General features: G+C 38.2%; 1 protein-coding gene across 1 annotated transcript in view; it reads left to right on the top strand.

The window, feature by feature from the left end:
* The window catches only part of TMEM30A (transmembrane protein 30A), a 40250-nt gene extending 13978 nt beyond the window's left edge, over positions 1–26272 (top strand). Inside the window, exons 2-7 of the mRNA XM_008141929.3 lie at positions 8839–8946; positions 14195–14302; positions 17063–17150; positions 19787–19930; positions 20577–20783; positions 23581–26272. Coding sequence (XP_008140151.2) covers positions 8839–8946; positions 14195–14302; positions 17063–17150; positions 19787–19930; positions 20577–20783; positions 23581–23774 — 849 coding nt within the window. The 3' untranslated portion in view covers positions 23775–26272. The remainder of the gene's footprint in view (positions 1–8838; positions 8947–14194; positions 14303–17062; positions 17151–19786; positions 19931–20576; positions 20784–23580) is intronic.
* Positions 26273–27462: the final 1190 nt, after the last annotated feature.

Genomic DNA, 27462 nt, shown 5'->3' with positions numbered 1-27462 from the left:
AAGATAAGACCAGTGACAATATAGAGAGGGTAGTGTAATGGATGACACGTGATATGAGGCAGCATGAGGCTATCGTCAGAAAGTAGTACTAGGTAAAAGGCACTAATATTTGAACATCATTTTTATGACTATACAAATACAATGTTTTTTAATAGAAAAGACCATCTATTGCCTCAAAATAGAAAGCCCTTTATGCATATTAATTGCTTATCAACTCTTTGAGCCACCTTATTGTATAAGGTGGAGCATAATTAGGAAAGCCCTTTTCATTAGGTCTGTCCTAGGCAGTTTTTATAACTGATATCTTAATGAGAATTTTAAGGGGTAAATTAAAACTTCATGTTAGAATTGGTTTTGTTTGTTTGTAGAAATGATTTAAATGTTATATATAAAAACTTTGTGTATGAAAATTTGTATTATATAATTCTATTTCAAACTCTAAAATTTAAGATGGTCCTGGGATAACATCTACTTAAGACAAAGTTGTTATTTTTAATCTATATTTTAGATGAAAAATAAGATTTGGTAGTATTGTTTAAAATATCAGCATATTAACAATTGGTGCCAATTTTACTTTAAAATATATTGTTTTTTAAATTGACTTCCATATTCCTAAATTATTGTGTAATGTTAATATAATATAATATTAAAGATTATGGGAAGCAAGAGTGCAGTCAGATGGAAAGAACAGCAACTTTGGAGCTGGACAGGATACGATTCTTCATGTGATGTATTGAATTGTATCTCCTTCCCTCCCCCAAAAGTACGTTGAAATCCTAATTTCTGTTCCTGTGAAAGTGATTTTATTTGGCAGTAGAGTCATTGCAGATGTAGTCAAGTTAAGTTAAGGTAATTTGGGTGGGCTCCTAACCAATATGACTGGTGTTTTTATAAGATGATACTGACACTTATAGAGGGAAGATGATGTGAAGACAGACATCATGTAACGACAAAGGCAGAGGTGGAGCAGTGTAGCTGCAAGCCAAGGAATGCCAAGGAAGCTAGGAAGAGGCAAGGAAGGACTCTGCCAAGAGCCACAGAGGGAGTGTAGCCATGCTGACACTTTGAATTCAGACGTTTAGCCTCCAGCCATGATGATAAATTTCTCTTGTTCTAAGACATCCAGTCTGTGGCCATTTGTTAGGGAAACTCTAGGAAATGGATATAGTCATATACCAGGTGTTTGGATTTTGGGTCCTTTAACCTCTGAATCTCAATTTCCTTTATGTAACAGATTAAGAACAGTTCTAGCATGGAGTAGACATTGTAAGCTTTGCCATTGCTATTTTCTTCAAAGATAATTTACATTTACAATTGTAAAATTGAGGCTTACCATAGAATTAGGAGTAAAAACCTTGTCTATGCTTCCCATTCACAGTCTCTAACTTACATAAGCATACAGCAGATTTCATATGACCCGTAGAATTTTACTAGGTGATAAAGGATTACATTTGTTTTGTACCTGTAAATTTAGAATTTAGCTGTTGATTTTTTAAAACTAATTTTAAAAAATAAAATAACCCAGAGTGACTCAGTTTTAAAAAAATTCATTCAACTGCTAAGTTTTAAGAGGGTCTAAATAATTTAAATATGGATGTTTATTTCCTCCACCCCCTTTATCTGATGAGTATTTTTGAGGGCAAGTTTTTTACATTGATGTATTACCTATTTAATAAAAAGGAAGCATTTAAAATACTTTTTAAAATGTTGTTCGGTACTCCAGGGCACCCTGCTGCCTCATTGTGCCCCTCTTACATACATTTCCTCTGACTCTCATAATCCATATTCACCTTCTTTCCTATGAGGGCCTGAGTTATACAAACGACTTGTTTTACAATTACAGTAACCTCTGTGGAAAACTTAGTGCTATCCCTTATTTTTGAGCCATGGGTAGGAAGCAGTGTAACTTGCATTACTTCCTCTGAAGCAAGAATGTGGATAATTGCTCAGCCTCTACAGACTTCTCTTTTTTGCTTGCTGCTGTGGTATCACACCAGTGACACTAATATGACTCATAAAACTGAAGAATCTGCTCTAGTCACCTTGAGCAGGGGTAATGCCATGCCCATCCTATCCCCTAGCTCAGTGGTCGGCAGACTCATTAGTCAACAGAGCCAAATATCAACAGTACAACGATTGAAATTTCTTTTGAGAGCCAAATTTTTTAAACTTAAACTTCTTCTAACGCCACTTCTTCAAAATAGACTCGCCCAGGCCGTGGTATTTTGTGGAAGAGCCACACTCAAGGGACCAAAGAGCTGCATGTGGCTCGCAAGCCGCAGTTTGCCAACCACGGCCCTAGCTGATGTCTGCCCTACCTAATGTCAATTGAATGAATTTTCTTGTTGCTACTAGTGTTGCTTTACCTCAGTGTCCGAGCTAAGGAGCTATCTCTTGAAGCTTTCAATGCTGCCTTTACTAAGAATTCTAGAATAGGGTTGGAATGGCCCTCTCCATAGATCTATGTCCCCTGGGCTAAAAAGCCACCCTGTTTTAGTTTACAGTGGCTCAAAGTTACAAAACCTACCTCTGGAATGTGAATTATCTCAATTAAGACCCTGCAGGCTCATGAGAAACTTTTACCTCTCCCTTAAGGACTTTAAATTAGGTCTTGTCCATGATAAGAGTTACAACCAGAAATAACTTTATGACCTAGCTACATGGCAGGGCAAACTTTTAATTACTGAACATCTTCTGTTCTTATTGTCCTGCAGTGACCTTCTTTCCCTCTGAAGCCCCTAAGGTGATCCTTAGCTCAGAATGTCATAAGTACCTCATTCCCTCTCTTTCCTGGAACCTCTCATGTATGTGGGGTTCACATGTGTAGGTATGTATTAAATTTGGTTATTGTCTCTTTTTAATCTACCTCATGTTTATTTAATTATTAGACTAGCCGGAAGAACTTAGTAGAATTTCCTCCTCCTCTACAGTATTGTTAAGGAATGATTACTTCATGATGGGGCATTAAGGAAGAAATGAAAGTTCCATTTCCTAGACTCTTTAAATCTGTTCTTACACAAATATTTAGTTATGTTAGCCTCCTTAGAAATCTCTCCAGCTTCTTAATTTCCTGCAGGACATTTTTAACACTCAGGGTGACTGAGCTTTCAGAGACTTCGTTGTCAGAAGCAGTAACCAACTCTGGATAGCTTACACAGGAAAGGAATTTTTTAGAGGGAGATTGGGTAGGTCACACATAAAATGGATAGGAAGTTGAGAGAAGCATGTTTGGAGACAGAAAAGGAAGTTTGGAAGCAGAAACAGTGATTTAAAGCTATAGCTGCTGCTGAGTTCTCCCTGCTACTGCTGTGGCTACTAATCTAATCATACCCACTCTGGTCTGTCTCCCAAGATTTAGTGATTTATATGGAGACTCAATCATCTAGACTCAATTGAATTGCTCCAGATTTTATGCTTTTGTACTGGCTGCCTGGGGTTAGGGAGAAGGAGGACTCATTTACCCCTTCGGCTTCTTTAGTGGGAGATTGAGTCCTGTCTCCCTACAAAATTCTCAAAATGGAGAATTCCACAATACTTGGGAGAGAGTTGCGATGCTGGGCAGTTTCATAACAACAAAAACAAATCATAATGATTTTTCTTCATTCTTACAATCTGAAGGTCTTGAGTTTGTACATTAGAAAGAATGTTATATGTCCATTGTGTGAGAGAGCATAATATTGTGGCAGGAGTATAGATTTTTGAGAAAGGCAGAGCTGGGTTCAAATACTTGCTCCTAATTATTAGCTAGATGATCTTGGGAAAATTGCTACACCTTCCTAAGTGGCAGTTTCCTATCTATATATATATAAAAGGCTAAGTGTCCATCTGACTGGTAACTATGATGCGCAGTGACCACCAGGGGGCAGACGCTCCAACCGGTAGCTATGACCTGTATTGACCACCAGGAGACAGGCGCTCAATGCAGGAGAACCCGAGAACTGCCCTCTTGCAATCCGGGAACCCCTCTGGGGATGTCGGAGAGCCGGTTTTGGCCCGATCCCTACAGGCCAGGCCGAGGGACCCCACCTGCTGGAGGGACCCCGCTCACTCCACTGATGCCCTTGAAGCCACAGCGCCACCCTAGGTGCGGCCGGCCAGGGAGGGACCATGGGAGGTTGGATCCAGGGAGTGTCCGGCCCATCTCGCCCAGTCCCACCGGCCACCTTCTAATTAATTTTCTTTCAATGTGCACGAATCCATGCACCAGGACACTAGTTATAAAATAAGGAAAGTGAAAACAAACTTTGCAAGGACTATTGTATTTTTTAATGAGATGATATGTATTAAGTGCTTATAATATCTGGCCCTTAGTAAACAGTCAGTAAACAGTAGTCAAACACTTGTGTGTCATATGGCTCTAGTTTATTTTCTTAGCCTGGTTTCATTTTCTTGTCTCATGAAAATGCTCCACAAATCCAAAGTATTTATGCTCAATGTCCTTAAAGGTACCTGTGCTCTCTACTTTCTTGCTACTTCATATGCCTCCTCTTTTTTTATTCCTTTTTTATGGCTCATTTCAAATCCTCGTTTCTTATTTATTTATTTATTTATTTTTAAAAAATATATTTTATTGATTTTTTACAGAGAGGAAGAGAGAGGGATAGAGAGTTAGAAACATTGATGAGAGAGAAACATCAATCAGCTGCCTCTTGCACACCCCCCACTGGGCATGTGCCCGCAACCAAGGTACATGCCCTTGACCGGAATCGAACCTGGGACCCTTGAGTCCGCAGGCCGACGCTCTATCCACTGAGCCAAACCGGTTTCGGCTCAAATCCTCGTTTCTTAGTATGAATATACTTGTTTGTCTAGTACGAACTGTCTTCTTGACCATTCAGTTTGACACTTTGCATTTATAGTAATTATTTCATGTGCTAGCTTTGATAAAGATAGTCTTCTAGAAGGCAAAGGGGACTCACTATTCTTGGGAAAAAGCAGTTTAGTAAAAGAGCATTGGGCCTGGAGTCAGTGATCCTTGGTTGTAGCCTAGTACCAGCTATTGCTACTCTGCTGGAATGGCTAATTACATCACACTCACACTATTAATTTTTAAAATCAGATGGTTGTTCGGCCATACTGTAGTATTCTCTACAGAACAAACTTTCTTGTTTTTTTGCAATATGGATATACTTAAGTATTTTCCAAATCTTTAAGTTTTAGTCTCTTTTTGCTTACCATTATTCCTTCTTTGTTTATTTCTTTGTTCTTGCAATTTACTATAAGCAGTAAGGTGAAACCAAGCTATTCCTTCAACACTTTGCTGAGAAGAAGTCTCCTTACTAAGTAAATTTTCAGTTTTGTTCCTTACAAATTCCACAGAACACTAGAACATAGCCACTGTTTTCTTTTTGCCACTTTATAACATGGATCATCTTTTTTCCATTGTCCAATAACATGTTCCTCATTTCCATCTGAAACCTCACCAGAATGGCCTTTACCATCTATATTTCTACAAGTATTCTGTTCAAGATTCTTTATATATTCCATAAGAAGATGGAAGCTTTCTCTCATTTCTTTTTAAAGTCTTACCAGAATTAGCCTTAATATCCGTATATTTCTAACATCATCTCATGTCTCTAGTCTCTACCCATTACCCAGTTCCAAAGACACTTCTGTCTTTTTAGGTATTTGTTACAGCAGCACCCCACTTTTTGGTACCAAATCTGTCTTAGCTTGGGCTACTTCAAAAATATATCACAGACTGGGTGGCTTCAACAGGCATTTATTTCTCACAGTCTTGGAGGCTGGGAAGTGCAAGATCAAAGTGTGGGCAGATTCACTTTTTGGTGAGGACCCTTTTCCCTGACTTGGATATGGCTACTTTCTCACTTTCTCTCTTCCTGTTGGGGTCAGTAATGAGTGAGAGTTCTCTCTTCTCCTGGCTCCATTTTCAATGATGTTTCTGTTTGTTAATTTTTACAGTATTCTTCAGTAGTTAAGTGGGTAAATAATCTGGTACATCCAGGAAATGGAATAATGTTCAATGCTAAAAATTAATGTGCTATTAAACCATGAAAAGACATGGAGGAACCTTAAATATATATACTTAGTGAAAGGCAAATTTGGAAAGGCTACATACTGTATAATTCCAACTATCTGACATTCTGAAAAAGGCAAAACTATGGAAATAGTAAAAAGATCAGCGGTTGCTCCTCGGGTTAACAGGATGAATAGACAGAGTACAGGGGATTTTTAAGGCAGTAAAAACTATTATATATGATACTATGATGGTGTATACCTGTCATTATACGTTTGTCAAAATCCATAGAATGTAGTTCTAGAACATCAAGAGTGAATTTTAATGTAACCTATGGCCTTTGAGTTATTATGATGTATCAGTGTAGGGTCCTTAATTGTAAAAAAATGTTTCACTCTGGTGGGGGATATTGCTCCTTGGGAGGGTGTGTGTGTGTGTGTGTGTGTGTGTGTGTGTGTGTGTGTGTGTGTGTGTGTTTGGCGGGGGAGGGGTGCAGAAAGTATATGAGAACTCTGTACTTTCCATTCAATTTTGCTGTGAACCTAAAACTGCTCTAAAAACATAAAATATATTTTAAAAATTCTGATAATGGAAACAAAGCTGTCATTTTAGCTATCTGGCCAGGTCTTACACCAGCTGGTGTACTGCAATTTAGTTCTGACACTAATCATCCTGAATTATCGTCAGACTTCACAGGTGTAAGGACATGGTCCCCAATAAGACTGCCACCTCTTCATATACCAGCTGCAGTCAGGTCCCCAGGCTATCCACACTTCTAGCCAAGTAGCTTACAGATAAGGGGGGTTCCCTACCCCTCCCCCCCCCACCAAGACTGCCCTCACTTCAGATGAAAGTTGCAAGTTCAGAGGTCTCTAGGCCACCTACACTTCTGACCAACTGGCTGTCAAATGGGGTGTTTCCTGTGACTCCTCTCAGGTTTAATACTTTGCTAGAATGATTCATAGAACTCAGGGAAATGCTATACTTATGATTACAGTTTTATTATAAACAATATAAATTGGGATCAGCTAAATGAAGAGATGCACGAGGCAAGGACTTGAAGGGTCCTGAATGCAGAGCCTCTTACCCTCTCCCTGTAGAAGCAGGTCACATCACTCTCCTGGCACATCAGTGGATTAACCAACTAGGAAGCTCCCCTGTGCTTCCATGTCCAGAGTTTTTATTGAAATTTCATGACATAGGCATGATTAATTAAGCATTGGCCACGGGATTGAACTAAATTTCCAGCCTTTCCTCAGACAATGAGTGGTTCTGTGCCAAAGTCCTTTATCACATCTAGTCTTCCTGTTCACTAGCCCTGAGCCTGAGCCTGAGCCTGAACCATTTGTTAGCATAAATTTGAGCTTGAATCAAGGGATTTATCAAAAACAAATACACTCGTATCACAGGAAATTCCAAGGGTTTTAGAAGCTCCCTGCCTGGAATCCAGGACAAAGACAAGACAAATTCTTTTGTCTTTTTTTAATGTATTTTTATTGATTTCAGAGAGGAAAGAAGAAGGAGAGGAATATCAATGATGAGAGAGAATCGTCGATTAGCTGCCTCCTGCACGCCCCCTACTGGTGATCAAACCTACAACCCTGGGAATGTACCCTTGACTGGAATCCATCCCGGGACCCTTCAACCTCTATCCTCCTCCACGGGTTGACACTCGATCCACTGAACCAAACCGGCTAGGACAAATTCTTTATTAGACAACACCAGGCTTTTAAAATATGGTGGCCCTTGAGAAACCTAATACTTTTTCTTTTTAATTTGAAAATGTACCATGGAAAGCTGAGGTAACTGAAAAGTATTTAAGATTAGAAGATTTAAGAGCAATAGCTGATTTACAAATCTCTGTATTAGTCTGGTTTTAAATTATGTCCACAAAAGAACATCCAGCCTACAGAAAAGTCTTAAAAAAGTTTATTTGAGCCAAATTTTGAGGACACGCCCAGAAGCAAAATCTCAACTGATTGAGAAAATGCTCGGGAGAATAGTAGGTTTGTAGTTCCTTTTCTGAATTTAGAATCAAAGAAAATATAAGGAGGATCACATGAAATTCATTGTTGGTAAATTGAGGTGGGAGAAGGCAAAGCAGGGAAATTTCTAGCATTGAACAACGGGCAAAATGGAGAAACACGTATTTCTTGTACACTGGTCAGTACAGGATTGTTAATAATTTACATTTACAGTACTAGGGATGGTATATAAGGAACAAGATTAACATGAGGGGTTCTGTGCTCCTGTGCTCTGGTGCCTGCGTTATGTCTTCGAGGGATCTGGAAAAGAAAATTACTCTGGCCTCGTAGATGCATAAGAACGATGGACAGAGTTCAGTTAAATAAAGATTTACCTCCTCTAAGGCTATAGGCCTGGGGTGTGACTACCTGCCATGGCCTGCTCTGTTAGGAATTCATGATTAGACCATCCTGTGTGGTTACTTTTGTTCACTGAGCTTGTCAGGCCTGCCATGTGGCCCCCTGAGCTTATTAGGGTTACTTTATAGCTCCTTTTTTTGTTCACAGTTCTTCAAATCTTTTTGTTATAGCTCTTTAAATCTTTCTACATCCTGCAGCTTGAATTTTATGTTTATGATTTTGATGCATAAATGAATTTCTTTTGATAAAAAGTATATAGAGAGGAATTACTTGGAAAGGTGAGCTACTAGAATAACATATGAGTCTTTCCAGTTTTCACTAACACTGGTAAAATAAAATAAACAGATAACCTTAAAAAGCTTTTTTCCTGAGCTGTAGGTTGCTTCATTGGACTCACTTTCCTCTTTAAGAGCAAGTTATTTTAGAATGTATCCACTTTTTCCAAGGAAGTACTTAGTTCTGTTTTTTCTTTTGCAGATTGATTATACCGGAATAGACCCTTCCAGTCCCTGCAATAAATGTTTGTCCCGGAATGTGACACCTTGTATTTGTACAATTAACTTCACACTGGAACAGTCATTTGAGGTCTGTATTCCCAAGTAATGTGTTTAAGAAGCCATGCTTTAAAAAGTGTTGATAGTATGTTAATTATTTTACAAAATTTTTGTGTGTGTGTTTGGAGAAGTCACTTTAATTAATTGGTTGTATATGCTCTTATGCTCAGCTTTTTTTTGCTATTGAATTATGCTGTCTGGTAATTAAAGACATGTATTTAGGTAGTTTATTTTAGTTAGCACCCTGTAATTTAAATTTAAAACATCGTATTTTATATTACAGGAAAATTTTATTGTACAAATCAATTTTGATCACGGTTTATATCTACACTTTGTATTTTTAAAATTATTGTTCAAATTATTTTGCCCACTTCTAATATTAAAACAAGTTTTTAGAAAATAAATACTGCCCTAGCTGATTTGGCTTAGTGGATAGAGCGTCAGTCAGCCTGATAACCAAAGGGTCCTGGGTTCCATCCTGGTCAAGGGCACGTACCTTGGTTGCAGGCTCCTCGGGCCCTGGCCCTGGTCAGAGGCAACCAATCGATGTGTTTCTCTCACATCAGTGTTTTTCTCTGTCTTTCCCTCTCTCTTCCACTCTCCCTAAAAATCAATGGAAAAATATCCTCAGGCAAGGATTAACCAAAAAAAAGGAAAGAAAATAAATACTAATTTACCCATTATTTTATGGTATTATTTTTCTATCAGATATGAACATTACTATAAATACAAACACTTAGTGAAACTATTGAGCTTTTATATCTTGACTACAGGCCTGGTGCACGAAATTTGTGCATGGGGTGTGGGGGGGGGGTGTTTTCTTCAGCCCAGCCTGCACCCTCTCCAATTGGGGACCCCTTGGGGGATGTCCAACTGCCGGTTTAGGCCTGATCCCACCTAACCGGCAGTCAGACATCCCTCTTGCAATCTGGGCCCACTGGCTCCTAATCTCTCACCTGCCTGCCTGATCGCCCCTAACCTCTTTGCCTGCCTTCCTGATTGCCCCTAACTGCCTCTGCCTGCCTGCCTGATCACTCCTAACTGCTCCCCTGCCGGCCTGATTGCCCCCAACTGCTCGCCCCTGCCAGCCAGATTGTCCCTAACTGCCCTCCCTGCCGGCCTGGTCACCCCCAATTGCCCTCCCCCGCTGGCCTAATCTTGCCCCCAGTGGCCCTCCCCTGCTGGCCTGGTTGCCCCCGACTGCCCTCCTCTGCAGGCCTGGTCGCCCCCAACTGCCCTCCCCTGCTGACCTGATCGCCCCTAACTACCTCTGCCTTGGCCCCCACCACCATGGCTTTGTCCAGAAGGAAGTCGGACGTCTGGAAGATGGCTGGTTGACCTGGTCTAATTAGCATATTACCCTTTTATTAGTATAGATAGATTATATAGGACAGGATTGCTTAAATCGGGGGGGGGGGGAGGGGAGGGAAACCTTTTTTAGCAGGAAGAGATGCTTTTGGCAGACAAAAATACATAATCCCTACATCTGGACTGATAGCCAGCCATATGCACTATACTGCCAAACCAGTCATTAAAAAATTGAACTGCTTTCTTACACCTTACACCAAACAGTTGTTTCCCTTAAAACCCCTCTTCAGCCCTTACCTTAGGTTCTGCCTTCGCAGTTCACCTAGATTTGGTTCTGATGGGTCAGTTTCTATGCCAGTCAGTGTCAAAAGCTCCGCCTCCTAAACAGCCATCAGCTCCTCATGGTTCACCCAGATTTGGTTCTGATTGGTCAGTTTCTATGCCAGTCAGTGTCTCCGGGCCTATCTCCAGGCCTGATCCGCAGCCTCCATGGCAGCTGTGGATCAGGCCTTGCCAGCAGCCGCGGTGGCTGCTGATCAGGCCCTGCCTCTCTCTCTCTCTGGGCCTCTCTCTGGGCCTGATCCGCAGCTGCTGTGCCCGCCTTGCTCCGCCCAACCCCCACCCCAGCGTCCCGCTTGCCCACCGGCCGCCAGCCTTGCTCTGATAGGAGCCTGTAGGCCTCGGGGGAGGGACTGAGAGGTGCTCCATGCACTTCCTGGTGACCATTCGTCCGTCTGGTTGTTTAGGTCGTGATGGCCCCTGACCTTTTATAATGTAGATAAGCAGTTGGAACAACATTTCTGTGTCTGTGGTCTGTCTATGTCTTTTGTATTCATACTTATCTAGCAATCTGGGAAACTGAGCATAAAGGACAAATGGCAAGACCAGTTTGTGCTCTTCTTTACCTGAAAATTGAACTTAAAAATGGTTCTTTTATTTTGTAGGGAGCAAAACTGCTTTAATACATGCCAACTTTTTAGATTTTTCTACACTTGAGTTTTCTGAAAGGTAGTGATGACTTTTGTAGTCCCTGGTAGAGTAGATGATTGCCATCTAGTGGTTGTAGATGCTCTTACACTAAAATAAAGGAAAATAATGTTGCCTTTTTATAAAAACAAGAAAATGAATTGGGAGAAGACAGATTATTTTACTTTGTTTAAGCGTCAAAGATTATTTTACTTTGTTTCAGTGTCAAAAGCTGAAATAACAAATAAATTGAAAACACCATAGAAATTCTATTATTTTTCAATGTGATGGACAAATTCTAAAGATGCATTAAGTCCTTTTTGTCAGAATAGGCAGAATTAAAGCATTGAAAGAAACTTGTAATGATTTAGAAGCTACAATCTACATTAGAAACAGTTATTTTAGAACATTTCTTCTGCAAAGGTGATCATCTTCAGATTTATTCTTTTGTGGGCTCTGTGTTCTTTCGCAAGCCAACCATTTGAATTGCACTAAAGCCTTTTCAGAGAACTTCAAGTAAGTTATTTTGTCTCAGTATTCATTTAAAATGATTTCTTTTTCAGTTTGTAAGTTGAATTTACTGTACTTCTTAATTGAGATGATACTTTTTTTTAAGCTTTTCCTTTGTTTTTGTGATATAATTTTTTTTTTTAATCCTCACTGGAGACTATTTTTTCTATTGATTTTTTTCTTTCTTTTGTAGAGAGATTGAAAGAGATGCAGGAGAAGGGAGGGAGAGTGGGAGGGAGGGGGAGAGAGAGAAAGAAAGAGAGAGAGAGAGAGAGAGAGAGAGAGAGAGAGAGAGAGAGAAAGACATGTGAGAGAGACACATCGACTGGTTGTCTCCTGCACACACTCCCTACCTGGGATGGGGAGCAAACCCTCAACTGAGTTATATGCCCTTGACTGGCAATCGAACCTCTAACCATTGAGCCAAACCAGTTAGGGCTATGATATAATTTTCATAACCAAAAATAAAGTAAGTAAATAGTTTTCATGTAAACATTTTCTTTATATAGAATAAAAGAATTTGCAAACATTTGGCATTTGAAAATCAAGCTCTAAATAAATGATTATGTATATGAAAATAGCAAATCAAATAAAGCATATTTGAAATGTTATTGAATTTCTCTTTTTCCTGGATTCCTTTCATCCTTTAATTCCTTTTATTTAGTTTTAATTTTTAAAATTTTTATTGAATTTATTGGGGTGACATCTACACTAATAAAAGAGTAACATGCAAATAAACCATCACTCTGCTACACCCTCAAGCCATGCCCACCAGCCAATCAGGAGTGAGTATGCAAATTAACCCAACCAAGATGGCAGCCGTCCACTGAGCGAGCAGGAGGCTTGGATTTCCCCAGCGATGAAGGAAGCCAAGCTTTCCGCCTGCTCTGGCCGGCCCTGGGCTCTGCTCAAGGCTACAAAGTTTCAATTATAGAAGATAAATAAATCCCAGATCCCAGGGCCTCCACTTGGGTCGCCGGGGTGTGTGGCCTGCCTGCAAACCACCACAGGCCCCTCGCCCAGGCCACCCCACATCTGAAAGGAACCCCCATCCTGATCTGGGACACCCTTCAGGGCAAACCAGCAGGCCCCCACCCGTGTACCAGGCCTCTATCCTATCTAATAAAAGAGTAATATGCAAATTGACCATCACTCCAACACACAAGATGGCTGCCCCTATGTGGTCAAAGATCCTGCCCCCATGTGGACACAAGATGGCCACCACAAGATGGCCAGCAGGGGAAGGCAGTTGGGAGGGACCAGGCCTGCAAGGGAGGGCATTGGGGGCGATCAAGCCTGCAGGGGAGGGCAGTTAGGGGCAATCAGACCTTCAGGGGAGGGCAGTTAGGGGCAATCAGGCTGGCAGGGGAGCAGTTAGGCATCAATCAGCCTGTCAGGGGAGTGGTTAGGGGGTGATCAGGCTGGCAGGCAGAAGTGGTTAGGGGCAATCAGGAAGGCAGGCAGGCGAGGAGTTGGGAGCCAGCAGTCCTGGATTGTGAGAGGGATGTCCGACTGCCCGTTTAGGCCCGATCCTACCCGATCCAATCGTCACCCGAGGATATTTTTTTCTAATCGTCACCCTACCTGGATCGGGCCTAAAAGGGCAGTCGGACATTCCTTGAGGGGTCCCAGATTGGAGAGGGTGCAGGCTGGGCTGAGGGACACACACACACCCCTCCTCCAAACCCCCCCCCCCCCCCGGTGCACGAATTTCATGCACCAGGCTTCTAGTTGGTTAATAAAATTATATAGGTTTTAAGTGTACAATTCTATAACACATCATCTGTATATTGTATTGTGTGTTCACCACCCAAAGTCAGTTTTTCTTCTGTCACTATTATTTCTCCTTTTCTTTAATTTCTCTTAATTGAGGATAAGATTATAGATGATAGAGGTAGCAACCAGAAAGTAGAAAATCGCTTCATGTTTTTGCTACCTCTAAAAAATCTTACATTCAAGATGGCATCTTGTGAATAATGGTAGTGTATGTAGGTTACTGTTCTTACTCAAGTTCTAAGTTGGCTCCATTGAATACATTAAAGTATTTTTCTTGATTATTACAAAGTGAACATTATTTTAGATACTTTACTAATTATTAATTTAATAATTACTACTATTATGTAGTATTCTGTGAAGAAATTTATTATGACTCAGCTCAAGTTCAGAATTACTTGGGTGATAAATGCTCATTGGGTAAAGACCAGGCTGAATTAGAGAAAATTTTAAGTTGAAAGTAGATCAGTATAGGTTTGTGTGTGTGTTCTTTTAAATCTAAATAGCACTTCTTTGAAGTCTTTAAGGATATTTTCAAAGTTTACCCTTGGATTTTTGCAACATACTTTCTTTAACCTTATTTACAATTTGTGTTGTTTTAGATTGCCAAGTACTGGTAGAGTTCACCCCAGTTCAAAATTATGTAGCCTTTATGTATGCATGACACAATTTTATGCTTAATAGTTTTATATGAAAAAAATTTTCCCTTTCTGTTCCTTTAGGGCAATGTGTTTATGTATTATGGACTGTCTAATTTCTATCAAAACCACCGTCGTTATGTGAAATCTCGAGATGATAGTCAACTAAATGGAGATCCTACTGCTTTACTTGTAAGTAAAATGATGAAATATGAAAATGTGGTTTCTATGAAACAATCTGCTAATTGTTTAGTTAGAAATGTTAAAAATTTTTTTAAGAATTTAAAATGAAAGAGTTTATTAGTGAAGTAAGTAGAACAGAGAGAGAAGGCTACTCCATAGGCAGAGCAGCCAGAAATGTTAATTTTAATAATGCTAGGATATATTAAACTTTTACTTGCCATTTATAGTTTGTTTAGTGAGGGTTTTTAGTTAAAAAAATTTCCCCCTGGAATTTACAAAGATTAATGATTTCTCACAGCCAGAAGACAAATTACTACCTGTTTGTTTCTAGTAGTGTTCTTGGGATTTTTGCTTTATTAATCTCTTTGTAATGGAATTTTGATGAGTCTAGCATTCTGGCTATGTAATTTGTTCTGTTTGGGTTTATTCATTATTATCACACTAAGAATATGTAAATAAGCTACCTTTTTAAATTTCTGAGATTGTGTTTTAGAATTGAACATGTATGCTCTTCATTTTTTAACTTGTGGGAAGCCTGAGTAGTGAAGTTCAAAGGGTGGGTTACTGAAAAATTGTCTGAGGAATATTTTGAAAATATAGATTCCAGAATTCTAAGTCTAATAAGTTAGTTTCTGCAATGGTGGAGCTCTAAAATGTGTATTTTTAACAAGCTCCCTTTCTGATGCTCAGCCTGGTTTGGGAATCGGTAGACTGGAGGATCTTAGTATTCTGACCGTTGTTCAGCTTTTCATAGTAGTGGTTGGTGTACAAGTATTTGTGTTATTGCTGCCAGTCCAACAAACCATCAAGAGTCCCAGAGCAATCTAGGATCTCTTAGAAACGGTGAATCTCTTAGAATGTAATTTAGGATCATATTGTGATCAGATTGGTTCTGGTAAACATATAGCTGCCATAGGCAATCCTTACTGGTTTTATTGCTAGTTCCTGATGTTTGGGTTCTTAAGAAATGGCAAGTCTGTTTAAAGATTCTAGTTAGGGCGGTAATATTTTACAATTTATATGGATTTACTCTGTGGGATCCAATTTTTAGAACTCAAATCCAGAGAAGGTGATGTTCTTTGAGACACACCAACTTCCTAGGCCTCTCTCAATTTGTTGATTGGGAACATAGATTGGGTGTGTTCAGAGACCCAAAGTGGTAGTCTATTTATAATTATTTTATTTAGATACCTACTCACTTCACTGAGGGTGAAAGAAGCTGAGATTAATTCTTTTTTTACAAACTGCAAGCAGAGATTTTAGTTTAGACTAGGGATTGATGAAATGTTTTATTGTAAAGGGCTAGATGATAAATACTTTCAGCTATGTAGGTTATATGGTTTCTGTAGCAGCTACTCACCTCTGCCATTGTAGAATGGAAGCAGCTATAGACAATACGTAAATGAATGGGTGTAACTGTATTCCAATAAACTTTATTTACAAAAACAGGTGGTAGGCTGGATTTTGCCTGCATGCTGTCATTTATTGGTCCCTGGTCTGGACCAAAATGCGTGAATTTTTTTTCCAATCGTCACCCGAGGATATTTTTTCCATTGATCTTCAGAGAGAATGAAAGGGAGGAAGAAGAGGGGAGACAGAAAGAGAGAAACATCGATGTTAGAGAGACACACCGCCTGGTTGCCTCCCGCACATACCCCAACTGGGTGTGGGGAGGGAATTTGCAACCGAGGTACATGCCCTTGCCCAGGGAATTGAACCCGTGACCCTTTGGTCCATGGTCTGACGCTCTAACTACCAACTAGGGCCAAACTGTAAATTTTAAGACAAGGTGATTTTAAAAAATCTTAAAGATTTCAAAAATAGGCAGATTGAAGTCCAAGTTACTTAACATTGTGTGTAAGACTTCATAATATGATATCAACCTACACTTCAGGCTCATTGTTTTATACTTTATCTTTTTTAAAAATATGTTTTTATTGATTTGAGAGAGAGAGAGAAGAGAGAAGCATCGATGTGAGATTGTTTTGAGAAATAACTTAATGTGGCCTTGCAGTCCCAAAACAACTCATATATACACCTAATCTCTACTTGGTAGAATCTCCATTTAACGCTGCAACTGCCATATCTCCTTGAGATCTTCAGTAGGGACCAATACTTCTTGCCTACCCAGCATTTTCATTTTCCTTGTACCTGAATGCACAATTTAGAAAAGATTGTTATATTCTAGGAATCTGCATTAAGCTAACTCCCTCCCTCCCCTCCCTTTCTTCTTTTCTTTCTTCCTTCCCTTGACAGGGAATTTAACCCAGTATCACAAATTTTAAATTAATCCTGTTAATTTTATAAGTGAGGCACAGGTAAATCAAGGGACTTGCCCAAAGTCACTTAGTACACAGCTGGAACTAGAATCTCCAGTCTCTTTACCTCCAGTTTAAGACCCCTTCAATTATGTCACAACTAGATTGATAGTAGATTGCTTCTTAATTTTACTTGGACAGAAAACTTTTTGTGGTTATGATTTCTGTGTTGATATGAAAATAAAAATGTCAGTTTGGTATATACCTGTATGACAAAATATATGCAAGGAAAAGTTACATTAAAATGATAATGCAGTAATGTTAAGGAATGTATTTTAGTATTTAAATGTACCGTTATTTATAGTCTACTTACAATACAGACTCATTTTGTATACATTGCAAGTGAGAAGCAAGTAGGGATTGAATTTTTAATCAGTAATAGGAGCCTAGTTCATAGTTCTCTTGGAGGCCTGGGCAATAATTTCTCTTTTCTTTTCCTTCTAAATATCAGAATCCCAGTAAGGAATGTGAGCCTTATCGAAGAAATGAAGACAAACCAATTGCTCCTTGTGGAGCTATTGCCAACAGCATGTTTAATGGTATGATATAAATACAAAGATATAGATATAGACATAAAATTAGGAAACTTTATATAATCTTACTGGAGGCCCAGTGCATGAAATTTGTGCACTGGTAGGGTCCCTAGTGGCTGCCAGCTGCCAGCTGGGGCCTCCCTCCTTTCCCCTGGCTGGCCCCACCCCCTGGTCGAACTCCCAGATGAACTCTCGGTCGAGGGGACAATTTGCATACTATGCTTTTATTATATAGGATTACAGATTTGATAGTCTAGTGAACATGAATGAAATTGAGAACTTCAACAACCTTAAGATAAATATAGGGTGTCCCAAAACAATGTATGTACACTTTAACAGCTGATAGCTCAGTTTTGAACATGAAATGTATTTTAATAAACACTGCCTTTATAATTATTCAAAGTGTGTGCATACATTTTTGGGGGATACCCTATATATCAATTAGTAATTCAGTGGGGTATTATAACGCTTTGTGATTTTTCTCTTGAGAATGCTTATATTTTAAGGATGAATTTTTGTTTCTGGGAAGAAATAAGCAGAGACATTGTGCTTTCCTATATCATATATGATAAAAGCCAGGTTACCTTTCCCACCAACTTTTAATATTTATATCATTAAAAAGATGCTACAGTTGATCATTTAGAGCAGCACTGTCTAATCCTATGTAATAAAGAGGTAATATGCAAATTGACTGTCACACCCTTGCACAAGATGGCTGTCACAAGATGGCCGGCAGGGGAGGACAGTTGTGGGTGATCAGGCCAGCAGGGGAGGGCAGTTAGGGGTGACCAGGCCTGCGGGGGAGGGCAGTTGGGGGCGACGAGGCCATCAGGGGCGGGCAGTTGGGTGTGACCCGGCCTACAGTGGAGGGAGGGCAGTTGGGGGGGACACCAGGCCTGCAGAGGAGGGCAGTTAGGGGCGACCAGGCAGGCAGGGGAGGACATTTAGGGGTGACCAGGCCTGCAGGGGAGGGAGGGCAGTTAGGGACGACCAGGCTGGCAGGGGAGGGCAGTTGGGGGTAACCAGGCCAGCAGGGGAGGGCACTTGGGGGGGACCAGGCCTTCAGGGGAGGAGGGCAGTTGGGGGCTACCAGGCCTGCAGGGAGGGCAGTTGGGGGGGGACCAGGCCGGCAGGGGAGGGCAGTTAGGGACGACGAGGGCAGCAGGGGAGGGCAGTTGGGGGCAACCAGGCTGGCAGGGGATGGAAGTTGGGGGTGACTGGGCCAGTAGGGAGGGCAGTGGGGGCAATCAGGCAGGCAGGCAGGCGAGCGGTTGGGAGCCAGCAGTCCCGGATTGTGAGAGGGATGTCCCAGATTGGAGAGGTGCAGGCTGGGCTGAGGGATGCCCCCCCACCCAGTGCACAAATTTTGTGCACTAGACCTCTAGTTATAAATATAATGTGAGCCATAAATGTGAGACTTGCATATAATTTTTAGTTTTCTAGTAGTCACATTAAATAATAAAAAGAAACAAGTGAAATTAATTTTTAATTAAGTTTATTGAGGTAATATTGGTTAATAAAATTATATAGGTTTCAAGTATACAGTTCTGTGATATATCATCTTTATATTGCATTTACCACCCAAAGTCAAATCTCCTTCTATCACCATATATATTGTTTTCCTTAGTAGCTATGCCAGTTTATATTCCCATCATCAGTGATGGTGGGTTGTGTTTTATCAAACTAGAAAGCTTCTGCACAGCAAAAGAAACCATCAGCAAAACAAAAAGGCAGCCAACTGAATGGGAGAAGGTATTTGCAAACAATGGGAGATATTTGCTCTGACGAGGGGTTAATATCCAAAATAAATAAAAACTCATACAACTCAGCAACAACAAAATAACCTACTCAAACAATGGGCAGAGGGCCTGAACAGACACTTCTTCCAAGAAAATACACAAATGGCCAGCAGATATATGAAAAGATGCTCAACTGTACTAGCGGGGAAATGCAAATTGAAACTATAATGAGATACCAACTCACATCTGTTAGAATGGCTATTATCAATAAGACAAATAATAACAAGTGTTGGAAAGGTTGTGAAATTAATTTTAACAATATATTTTATTGAACCCAATAGACCCAAAACATCATTTCAGCATATAAATGCATATGCATTATATAAAAGTTGTTGATGAGATATTTTATATTCTATTTTTTATACTAAGTCTTTAATATCTGATGTATATTATACATTTACAAAACATTCATTTAGACCAGCTGTAACTTCAAAAGCTCTGTAGCCATGTAACCACTGGCTACTATATTGGACAGTGCAAATGGAGAAATGCATAAACCATTAGCTATTTATGAACGCATTTTTTAAAAGAAAGAAGTGGCAGATTTACCTTGCAAATAGTTTTATTTGGTTTAATATTAAAACATTTGACCTTATCACATATCAGCTAGCCAGATAGGAAAGTAACCTAGAACTGTATTGAGTGAGGAAAGAAAAGTCCATTTGGGATTATAAATTTTTAATTGTTAATTCACTTATAAATAATCAAGAGCAAATATACATCATATGCCTACTCTGTTACCACCACTTTTGGGAGCAAATACCAGATCTTCATTTCTCATAGAGTAAAGCGGGTATTATGGATTTTCAATATTTAGCAATATCTTCCTTTTCTTATGTTTAGATACATTAGAATTGTTTCTGGTTGTCAATGGATCTTATTCAACGGCAATTCCTTTGAAAAAGAAAGGTATTGCTTGGTGGACAGATAAAAATGTGAAATTTAGAAATCCCCCTGGAGAAGGCTCCCTAGAAGAACGATTCAAAGGTAAAATATTACTAATATCTTTTTAAAACATGATATACGCTAGAAGTTTTAATAAAGTACCTAAAATTTTCTATCTTTCTAGTCTTAGAAGATGTTTATGCTTTTTGAAAAACAGCTACTTTTCTTAACTTCATACATAGTAAGGTAAAAGTATGTAGTCTGTTCTAATGTACTGAAATCCTAAAGGAAATGTAAAATTTTAATCTTAAACTTCTCTGGTATTTTCTTATAAGCATTTTATCCATAATCTTTGAAAACTGCAACAAAGTTTCTTTTTAACAAACACCTGTTATTTATTATAACTATAGATCCAAATTTACTTTTGTTTCTATATCTCAATTTCACAGTTTAATGTTAATACCATTATATCTTTGCATTAAATTATCTGCCTTTTGGTTTATACTCAACAGCTTACTTTTAGTATTCTCTTAATTGAGATATTAAATCTTTGTAATTATGTTGTTACATGATGAATTGGTTTCTCTCTTGATGTAAGACTTCCTTAGAATATGAATGTATTAAAAAATGAGAAAGATATTCTGGTTGTGTAATGTATATCTTTGTTTTATTAGAGTGTGAATTTTCAGTGAAACTCTTAATAGAATAGAATATTTTGTCTCTCCCACTCCCACCCCTCCTTTTTAAGATACAACAAAGCCAGTAAACTGGGTTAAACCAGTATACTTGCTGGATTCTGACCAAGATAATAATGGGTTCATAAATGAAGATTTTATTGTTTGGATGCGTACTGCAGCATTGCCTACTTTTCGTAAGTTATATCGTCTTATAGAGAGGAAAAGTAATTTACATCCAACGTTGCCAGCTGGAGACTACTTTTTGAATATCACATACAGTATCCTTTTTTTGGCCATGGGCACAGATTCATAGAATTGGAAAGGAGTGTAATCCAGCCGTATTTTAGTTATGTGGTATGCTACTTTGTGTTGAGTTTTGATCTCTGCATTTTTATATGAGTATATGTATGAGGAAGTATCTTTTATACCTTCCAGAAATATCTTAAATTTTTATATACCTTGTACTAGGGTTTAAGCATATTATTTGGTAAAATTATTTAAAATGTAGGTTCTGGATTTACTTGAAAGCTAAATATTTTTACATGGGTGATTGTAATTGAGCTTAATGGGAAGGCCAGTGAATGTACCTAATAAGTGTTGGTGGCACAGGCTGATTTTTTAAAATATATTTTTATTTCAGAGAGAGGAAGGGAGAGGGAGAGAGAGAGGAACATCAATGATGAGAGAGAATTACTGCTCTGTTGCCTCCTGCACGCCCCCTACTGGGGATCAAGCCCACAACCTGGACATATGCCCTAACTGGGAATCTAACTGTGACCACCTGGTTCATAGGTCAGTGCTCAACCACTGAGCCATGGCGGTTGGGCTACAAGCTGTTTCAATATATATTTTTACATATTAAAAATCAGATATGTTAACTAATACCAACATGATTGTTTCTAACTATTGCTCTGTTCATAGTACAAAACATTTTTATTATTAGCTGTAGTTTGCCACATTAATAATTGAGATGTAATTTTCAGTGTTGATAAATATCATTTATTTCATTCTGACTGTGTCAGCATTGTACTAAGTATTTTCCATGCCTTATTTTACTTAAATTCAAGCTTTATGAATTGTCATCTCCATGTTATAGACAAGAATACAGGAACATAGAGCATTTAAGTGACTTGCCTGAGATTACACAGGAAATAAGTAGAAGAGTTGGGGCTCATGGTCAAGCTGTTGACCCCAAAGGCCATGACTTTTCCATCCTTCACCTCCCTAGCTAGTTTAGACCAGTCCATACCAGCCTAGATGCAGTCTTTCCTAAGACGGAAATGTTGAGTATTACCATTTATTCAAAACAAAGTCCTTACATTTTTAAATCTCTTGTTCATTGTGTATCTTATGAATGAAAAGTTTCTTAAATATTAGCATTTAAATGTTTGCTAATGACAGATTAAAAGTTACCAAGTTTTTTAAACTAGGTCCACCTAGGAGCAATTTTGGGCAGACAGACCCAGTTCAGGTGCTAATAGAATGAGCATTATCTTGATACTGAATAGCTGCCCTCTTCTTTGGCTACAATCTCAAGATAATGCTTTAAAATTACTTAAAATGTAGGTTCTGGATTTATTTTTACATGGGTGACTGTAATTGAGTTAAATGGGAAGGCCAGTGTAACCAAAGTACAGGGCAGCGTTCAATAGCAAGATAATGCTCTTTCTACTAGCACCTGAACTGGCTCTGTCTGCCCAGAATTGCTCCTACGTGGACCGAGTTTCAAAAACTTGGTCACAGCATCCAAACCTGAAGCCTCCAGACTACAATAAAGGAAAGTCTTTGGAATGAGCACTCAGGAATTCTCAGCTGAGAATTTGCATCCCAGGAATGGAGAGGAGAACTGTCAGGAGAATGCAGGATATATTGAAGATCGACAAGATGGGCCTGCAAAATATCAAGGGTTAATTATCAAAACTAGGTATAAGGTAGGAACTAGATATTAGAATTAAGGCAGAAGTCCATTTTTTTAGGTTTGTGATACTGGGAGATACTAGCATGGGTGATTTGAGACCATACTCCTCAGAGCTCTGTGTTAGTTAGAGCTCTCATAATCAGTCCTACCTCAATCAGTGTGAACTGATTTAAGAAACTAGTAGAGCTAAGCCTGCCATTTGGAGTCATTTGGAGAGTTGCAGAAGCCCAGAGAAACAGACGGGGCCCAATACTTGATTCAAAAGACGCTTATGAAAATGTTGTAAATCTTTTACATAAGGTCTTAGTTGTCTCCTTTTCTGACCTGTCACTAAAATCCTAGAACTGGTCCATGTTCATCCAATAAACTGGTGTCTCATTTCTTAAATCTCTTTAACAATCCACCTTTCACTTCCACTCTGTTTTAGCCATCACCTCTCTGTGTCACACCATGAGTTTTATCATTACTCCAAATCAGCAAGTTAAAACTTTAGTATAATGCTTTTTTACCCTGTGCTTAGAGTCCTCTCATATTCTCATAACTACTCTCTTGCTACACATGCTCTTTGAGCTCACAGAGACTTCTGATCCCTTCATTTTTTCCTTGTCTCTTGGTCTGTCAACCTCCTCTTTGAGGATTTAACTACTACTAGTATTCATTTGAAATATTTTTTTACATTATATTTCCTTTTTTAATTTTAAATATTTATTGTTGAAAATATTACATAGACCCCTTCTGTTTCATTAACCCTTCTAGTTATTTATTTGTGGCATTTTGCCCCTCCTGTGTAATGAGGGCACAAGTATCTGAGAAATGATATAACTGTTAAATTTGGGTGTTTTTTTCTTGCAAACTATATTGGCTTATACTACTAACATTTAACCCTTTGCACTCGCTTGCTTTTTTCTCGATTCCTGCTACTGATGCTAACCGTGTCGAATCACACTCGACATCCGAGTGCAAAAGGTTAATCTGCTAAACCAGTTTTTCAAGATAAATATTACACAATTATTTTATGATTCAGAACATAGGAATAAGGTGCCTGTGTATCATAGAATTATGCCAATGAATTACAAGCAATTAAATGCTAACTTTTTAAGGTATATTTTAAAAATAAAGTCACTGAACATGGAGAAGTTTTCCTATTCACTCTTCAGATTACCCTGTACATTCTTTTGATGGACGAAAACGGATGATCTTAAGCACTATTTCATGGATGGGAGGAAAAAATCCATTTTTGGGGATTGCTTATATCACCACTGGATCCATCTCCTTCCTTCTGGGAGTTGTATTGCTAGTAATTAATCATAAATATAGAAACAGTAGTAATACTGCTGACATTACCATTTAATTTTATATTCTGAAAACAAATTTACCGCATGTACATCAAGGCCAGTTCTATTCAGCCTAGCTTTTGAATGCCGATGTCTGGTTAGTATGTCATTTTTTAAGTTGGCATATAACTTTTTATTTAAAAAAAAACAGTCTTTGTCCTTTACTTACTTCCTATGGATGACTTATGAAAATATATGATGGGTATAAAACAAATTAACTTTATTGATCATGTCAGCACTGTAACTACTGAAATGGCATTCTAATGTTTGCTTTTTTGATGGGACAGCCCATATGATGCATAGAGCCTCTATCATGTGAAATGTGTCTGCTGCTTAAATGTTTATGCTGTGTTGATAAATATTATATTGACATATGTGCTGTATATGTGTGCCTATTGTGTAAAGAGAGGAATTGCAAGATGTATGAGTATAATGATTTGCTAACCTTCGGGATTCAAAGTTATGAAGAAATGAAGAAAGACCAAATCTAAATAAAACACTTCATCATTGTCATGTGTCATGTGTAAAGGCTTAAAGTATCATCTTTGGTGAGGTGGTTCATGTATTTAATTTATCCAGTACAGTTCTTTGTCAAGCTTAGTTTTGATTTCACCTTTGAAGTCTTACTTATGCTCATGTCTGAAGAGGTCAGGTAGGAGAATTTAAAATTCCTCTTTCCATTTGGTTAACATGTTGCAGTCAGGAACCCCAATTCACTTGATATGTTTTTACATGTGATCATGAAAATACCTCAAGCTGTTTTTACTTTGCAGGTAAGTGTTTTGACTTAAGTACTAATATTACATTGCAGAAATTTTGGAAAATAGTAACCTTTATTTCCTCTATATTTCATTCAATTTTTGCATATAGGTCAAATATGGATGTGTATGCACACTCTCTTTAATTAATGCACCAATTGTTTTGGTTGGTTTTCCTAATACATATTTTATATATATATATATTTTTAATCCTCACCTGAGGATAAAGTTATGTGTTGTTGTTTTTTTAATTGATTTGAGAGAGAGAGAGAGAGAGAGAGGAGAGAGAGAGAGAGAGAGAGAGAAACATCCATGTGAGAGAAGAACATTGCTTGGTTGTCTCCCACATACATCCAGACTGGGAATCCAATCTACAACCTAGGTATGTGTTCTGACCGGGAATTGAACCTACAACTTTTTAGTGTATAGCATGATGCTCCAACCAAATGGATCACCTGGCCAGGCCTAAGAAATATTTTAAAAAGTGGTTCTTTAAATTTCCTTATTAAATTCTGGAGATTTTTGAGTATGTACATGATAAATTATAATATATATGGTTGAAGCTGTTGTATGTTCTATCACGAATTATTTTAATATTCCTAATTGAATAAATGTTGTAATTTGTTTGCTATAGAACTTACTCTTGGATGCAAACTTATTTTTTCACATTCATGAAAATGTATGTCTTAATTAGAGGGCTTAATCTCATTGAAATTGCTTTTTTTTTTCCCTCATATGTTTGTATAGAAGATTGCCTGCTTATTTAGAATTTGTAATGGTTTCCTTCAGTTATATTTTAAATCAGAAGGTCTGGGAAATATATCAATTTTGATTAATATGTTTTTTTAAAAACCAAAAAATAACATAATAGTAAAAATGTGCCACACTTAAGTTTTGTACAGCGTGACTTTTAATTTGTAGAATATTACTTGCATGAGGAACTTAATATATGATTATCCTGAAATTTCTGACTGCAAAGGGTATTCTTTGTCTAAAAATAGTCTTGGTTTTGTCAGTCTTTCAGGATATTATTATTCTGATAATTGACCCTCTTATCCATGGCAGTTGATCTTCTGGGATACATTCTTGGGGGAGAGGGGTTCCTGCTAGTTGTCCAGATTGAGTTTGTTCTGTTTAAGGAGGACTTCCATCCCGCATCCCTTTTTCTAATTGGGGGACCAAAGGTGCTGCTAAAGAAATGTTGAAGAGCCCTTCCAACATTTTCTCGTCTGTGGTGAAGATGAAATCTTAAAATATATTTGGAGTTTTATCTATTTTATAACTACATTGATGGCTTCAGTTTCTCCTGTCTCCTCCCATTTGAGCTCTAAGGGATTCCTTTTGGTAAATATGAAGAATGTGGAACATTTATATGGCCTCTTTCTTGTGGGCTTTATGCTTATTTTTTGGAAACATTAATGTAATATTCAACTTTCCAAGAATTATGTTTCATTTTAAGACAACTGGGTTAAATAGAAGACATTGAAGAATGCATTAACTTGCAGGAAATATTTTGATATGTGAAATTTCTCAATTGAAGGAATTATTAGTAAAAACTAAGAAATGTCATTGAAATAATAAGGCAGTTTAAAAATAAATTGGTAATAATAACTGTTATCAAGTAGAGAATTATTCAACCAAGAGGAGAGTCAAATGAATATTATTTATTGACTAGTAAGTTTATTTGTAACCTTGGTTATGTTAAAAGATAACTTTCTGTTAGTATGTTCTGTATTAATAAAAATGAACGAAATTAATTTTGCTATGTCCAAGTGTCTTCCTAAAATAACAATGCCCTGGTGTTGTTGCTAATGTTTAGCACTAAATTTTAGCTCAGGGTCAGTGAGCTCAAGTTTTAGCATTTCTATGCCTAGATTTGATTGCCGTATGGATATCTGTAATAATAAAAGCATAATATGCTAATTAGACCAGACGTCCTTCCAGACAAAGCTGGGGCTGTGAGGGAAGCCTGGGTCCCGGGTGCCAGAGGGAAGCCAGTACCGGCAGCCGAGGGAAGGAAGGCCTACTCTTGGACGAATTTTGTGCATCTGGCCTCTAGTATAGTATATTAATCACTCTGACAGCATCAACTCAATATTATACGTATTATTGAATAACATGTGTTCTTACCAGGAAGTGGTCAAATTGTCACCTGAGTTATAGGCAGACAGGCTAAACTTCATATTATATTAGTTCAGAGGAAATGTCTAGTAAAGAAAATGAAAAAGTGGGGTAGAGGCAAGGATGATGAAAATAATGAAGTTAGTGGGGCATTCAGGAAATGAAAAGCCAGACTAGGAAAGAGGAACAGCTGAGAGGTAGGGTTAATGAATATTGTCCAGTCTGTTCATCTATCTTTATGGAAACACTGCCTTAGAATTACAGTATGGTCATTTGTTGGTTAAGTCGAAAAGTTTTGTTCTTTGTGAACATGGTTACTTTGAGGGGAAGGACAGGGTGAGGAAGTGCTTTCTCAAGAATTTTGATGCATAAATAAAGAGTTTGGATGATCTAGTAAAGTGTTTTAGAGCCTCTTTTTTAGCCCATGCCTGATTCAATAAATATAAAAATCACATTTCCCCTGATGTCATTTGAAATTTCTAAATAAATCATACCATGGTAACTATATTTGCTTTTATAATATCTGTAAAATTTATCAAAGTAACGTACACAATTTAAAAAATCTAAAGGTCTTATGATGAAAAGCAGTAGTCCCAATTTACTTTACCTTCCAGAGACAATTATTTTGACTCCAAAAGTTTATTTTGGTATTTATCTTAGTGTATCTAAATAATATGCCTATTCTATTGTTGCTTGATTTAACACTTTTAGACATTACCTTGATGTTACCAGATAATTAAGCTCTCTAACACACTTATCTCCCCTTCTCCCATTGTAAAGTTATGCCATAATATTTACTTAATGCATTCGCTACTATTTAATTATA

This window comes from Eptesicus fuscus, chromosome 10, assembly GCF_027574615.1.
Source record: "Eptesicus fuscus isolate TK198812 chromosome 10, DD_ASM_mEF_20220401, whole genome shotgun sequence".
Lineage (NCBI taxonomy): Eukaryota > Metazoa > Chordata > Mammalia > Chiroptera > Vespertilionidae > Eptesicus > Eptesicus fuscus.
Note: the sequence above shows the minus strand (reverse complement) of the source record. Positions and strands in the feature narration are given on the sequence as shown.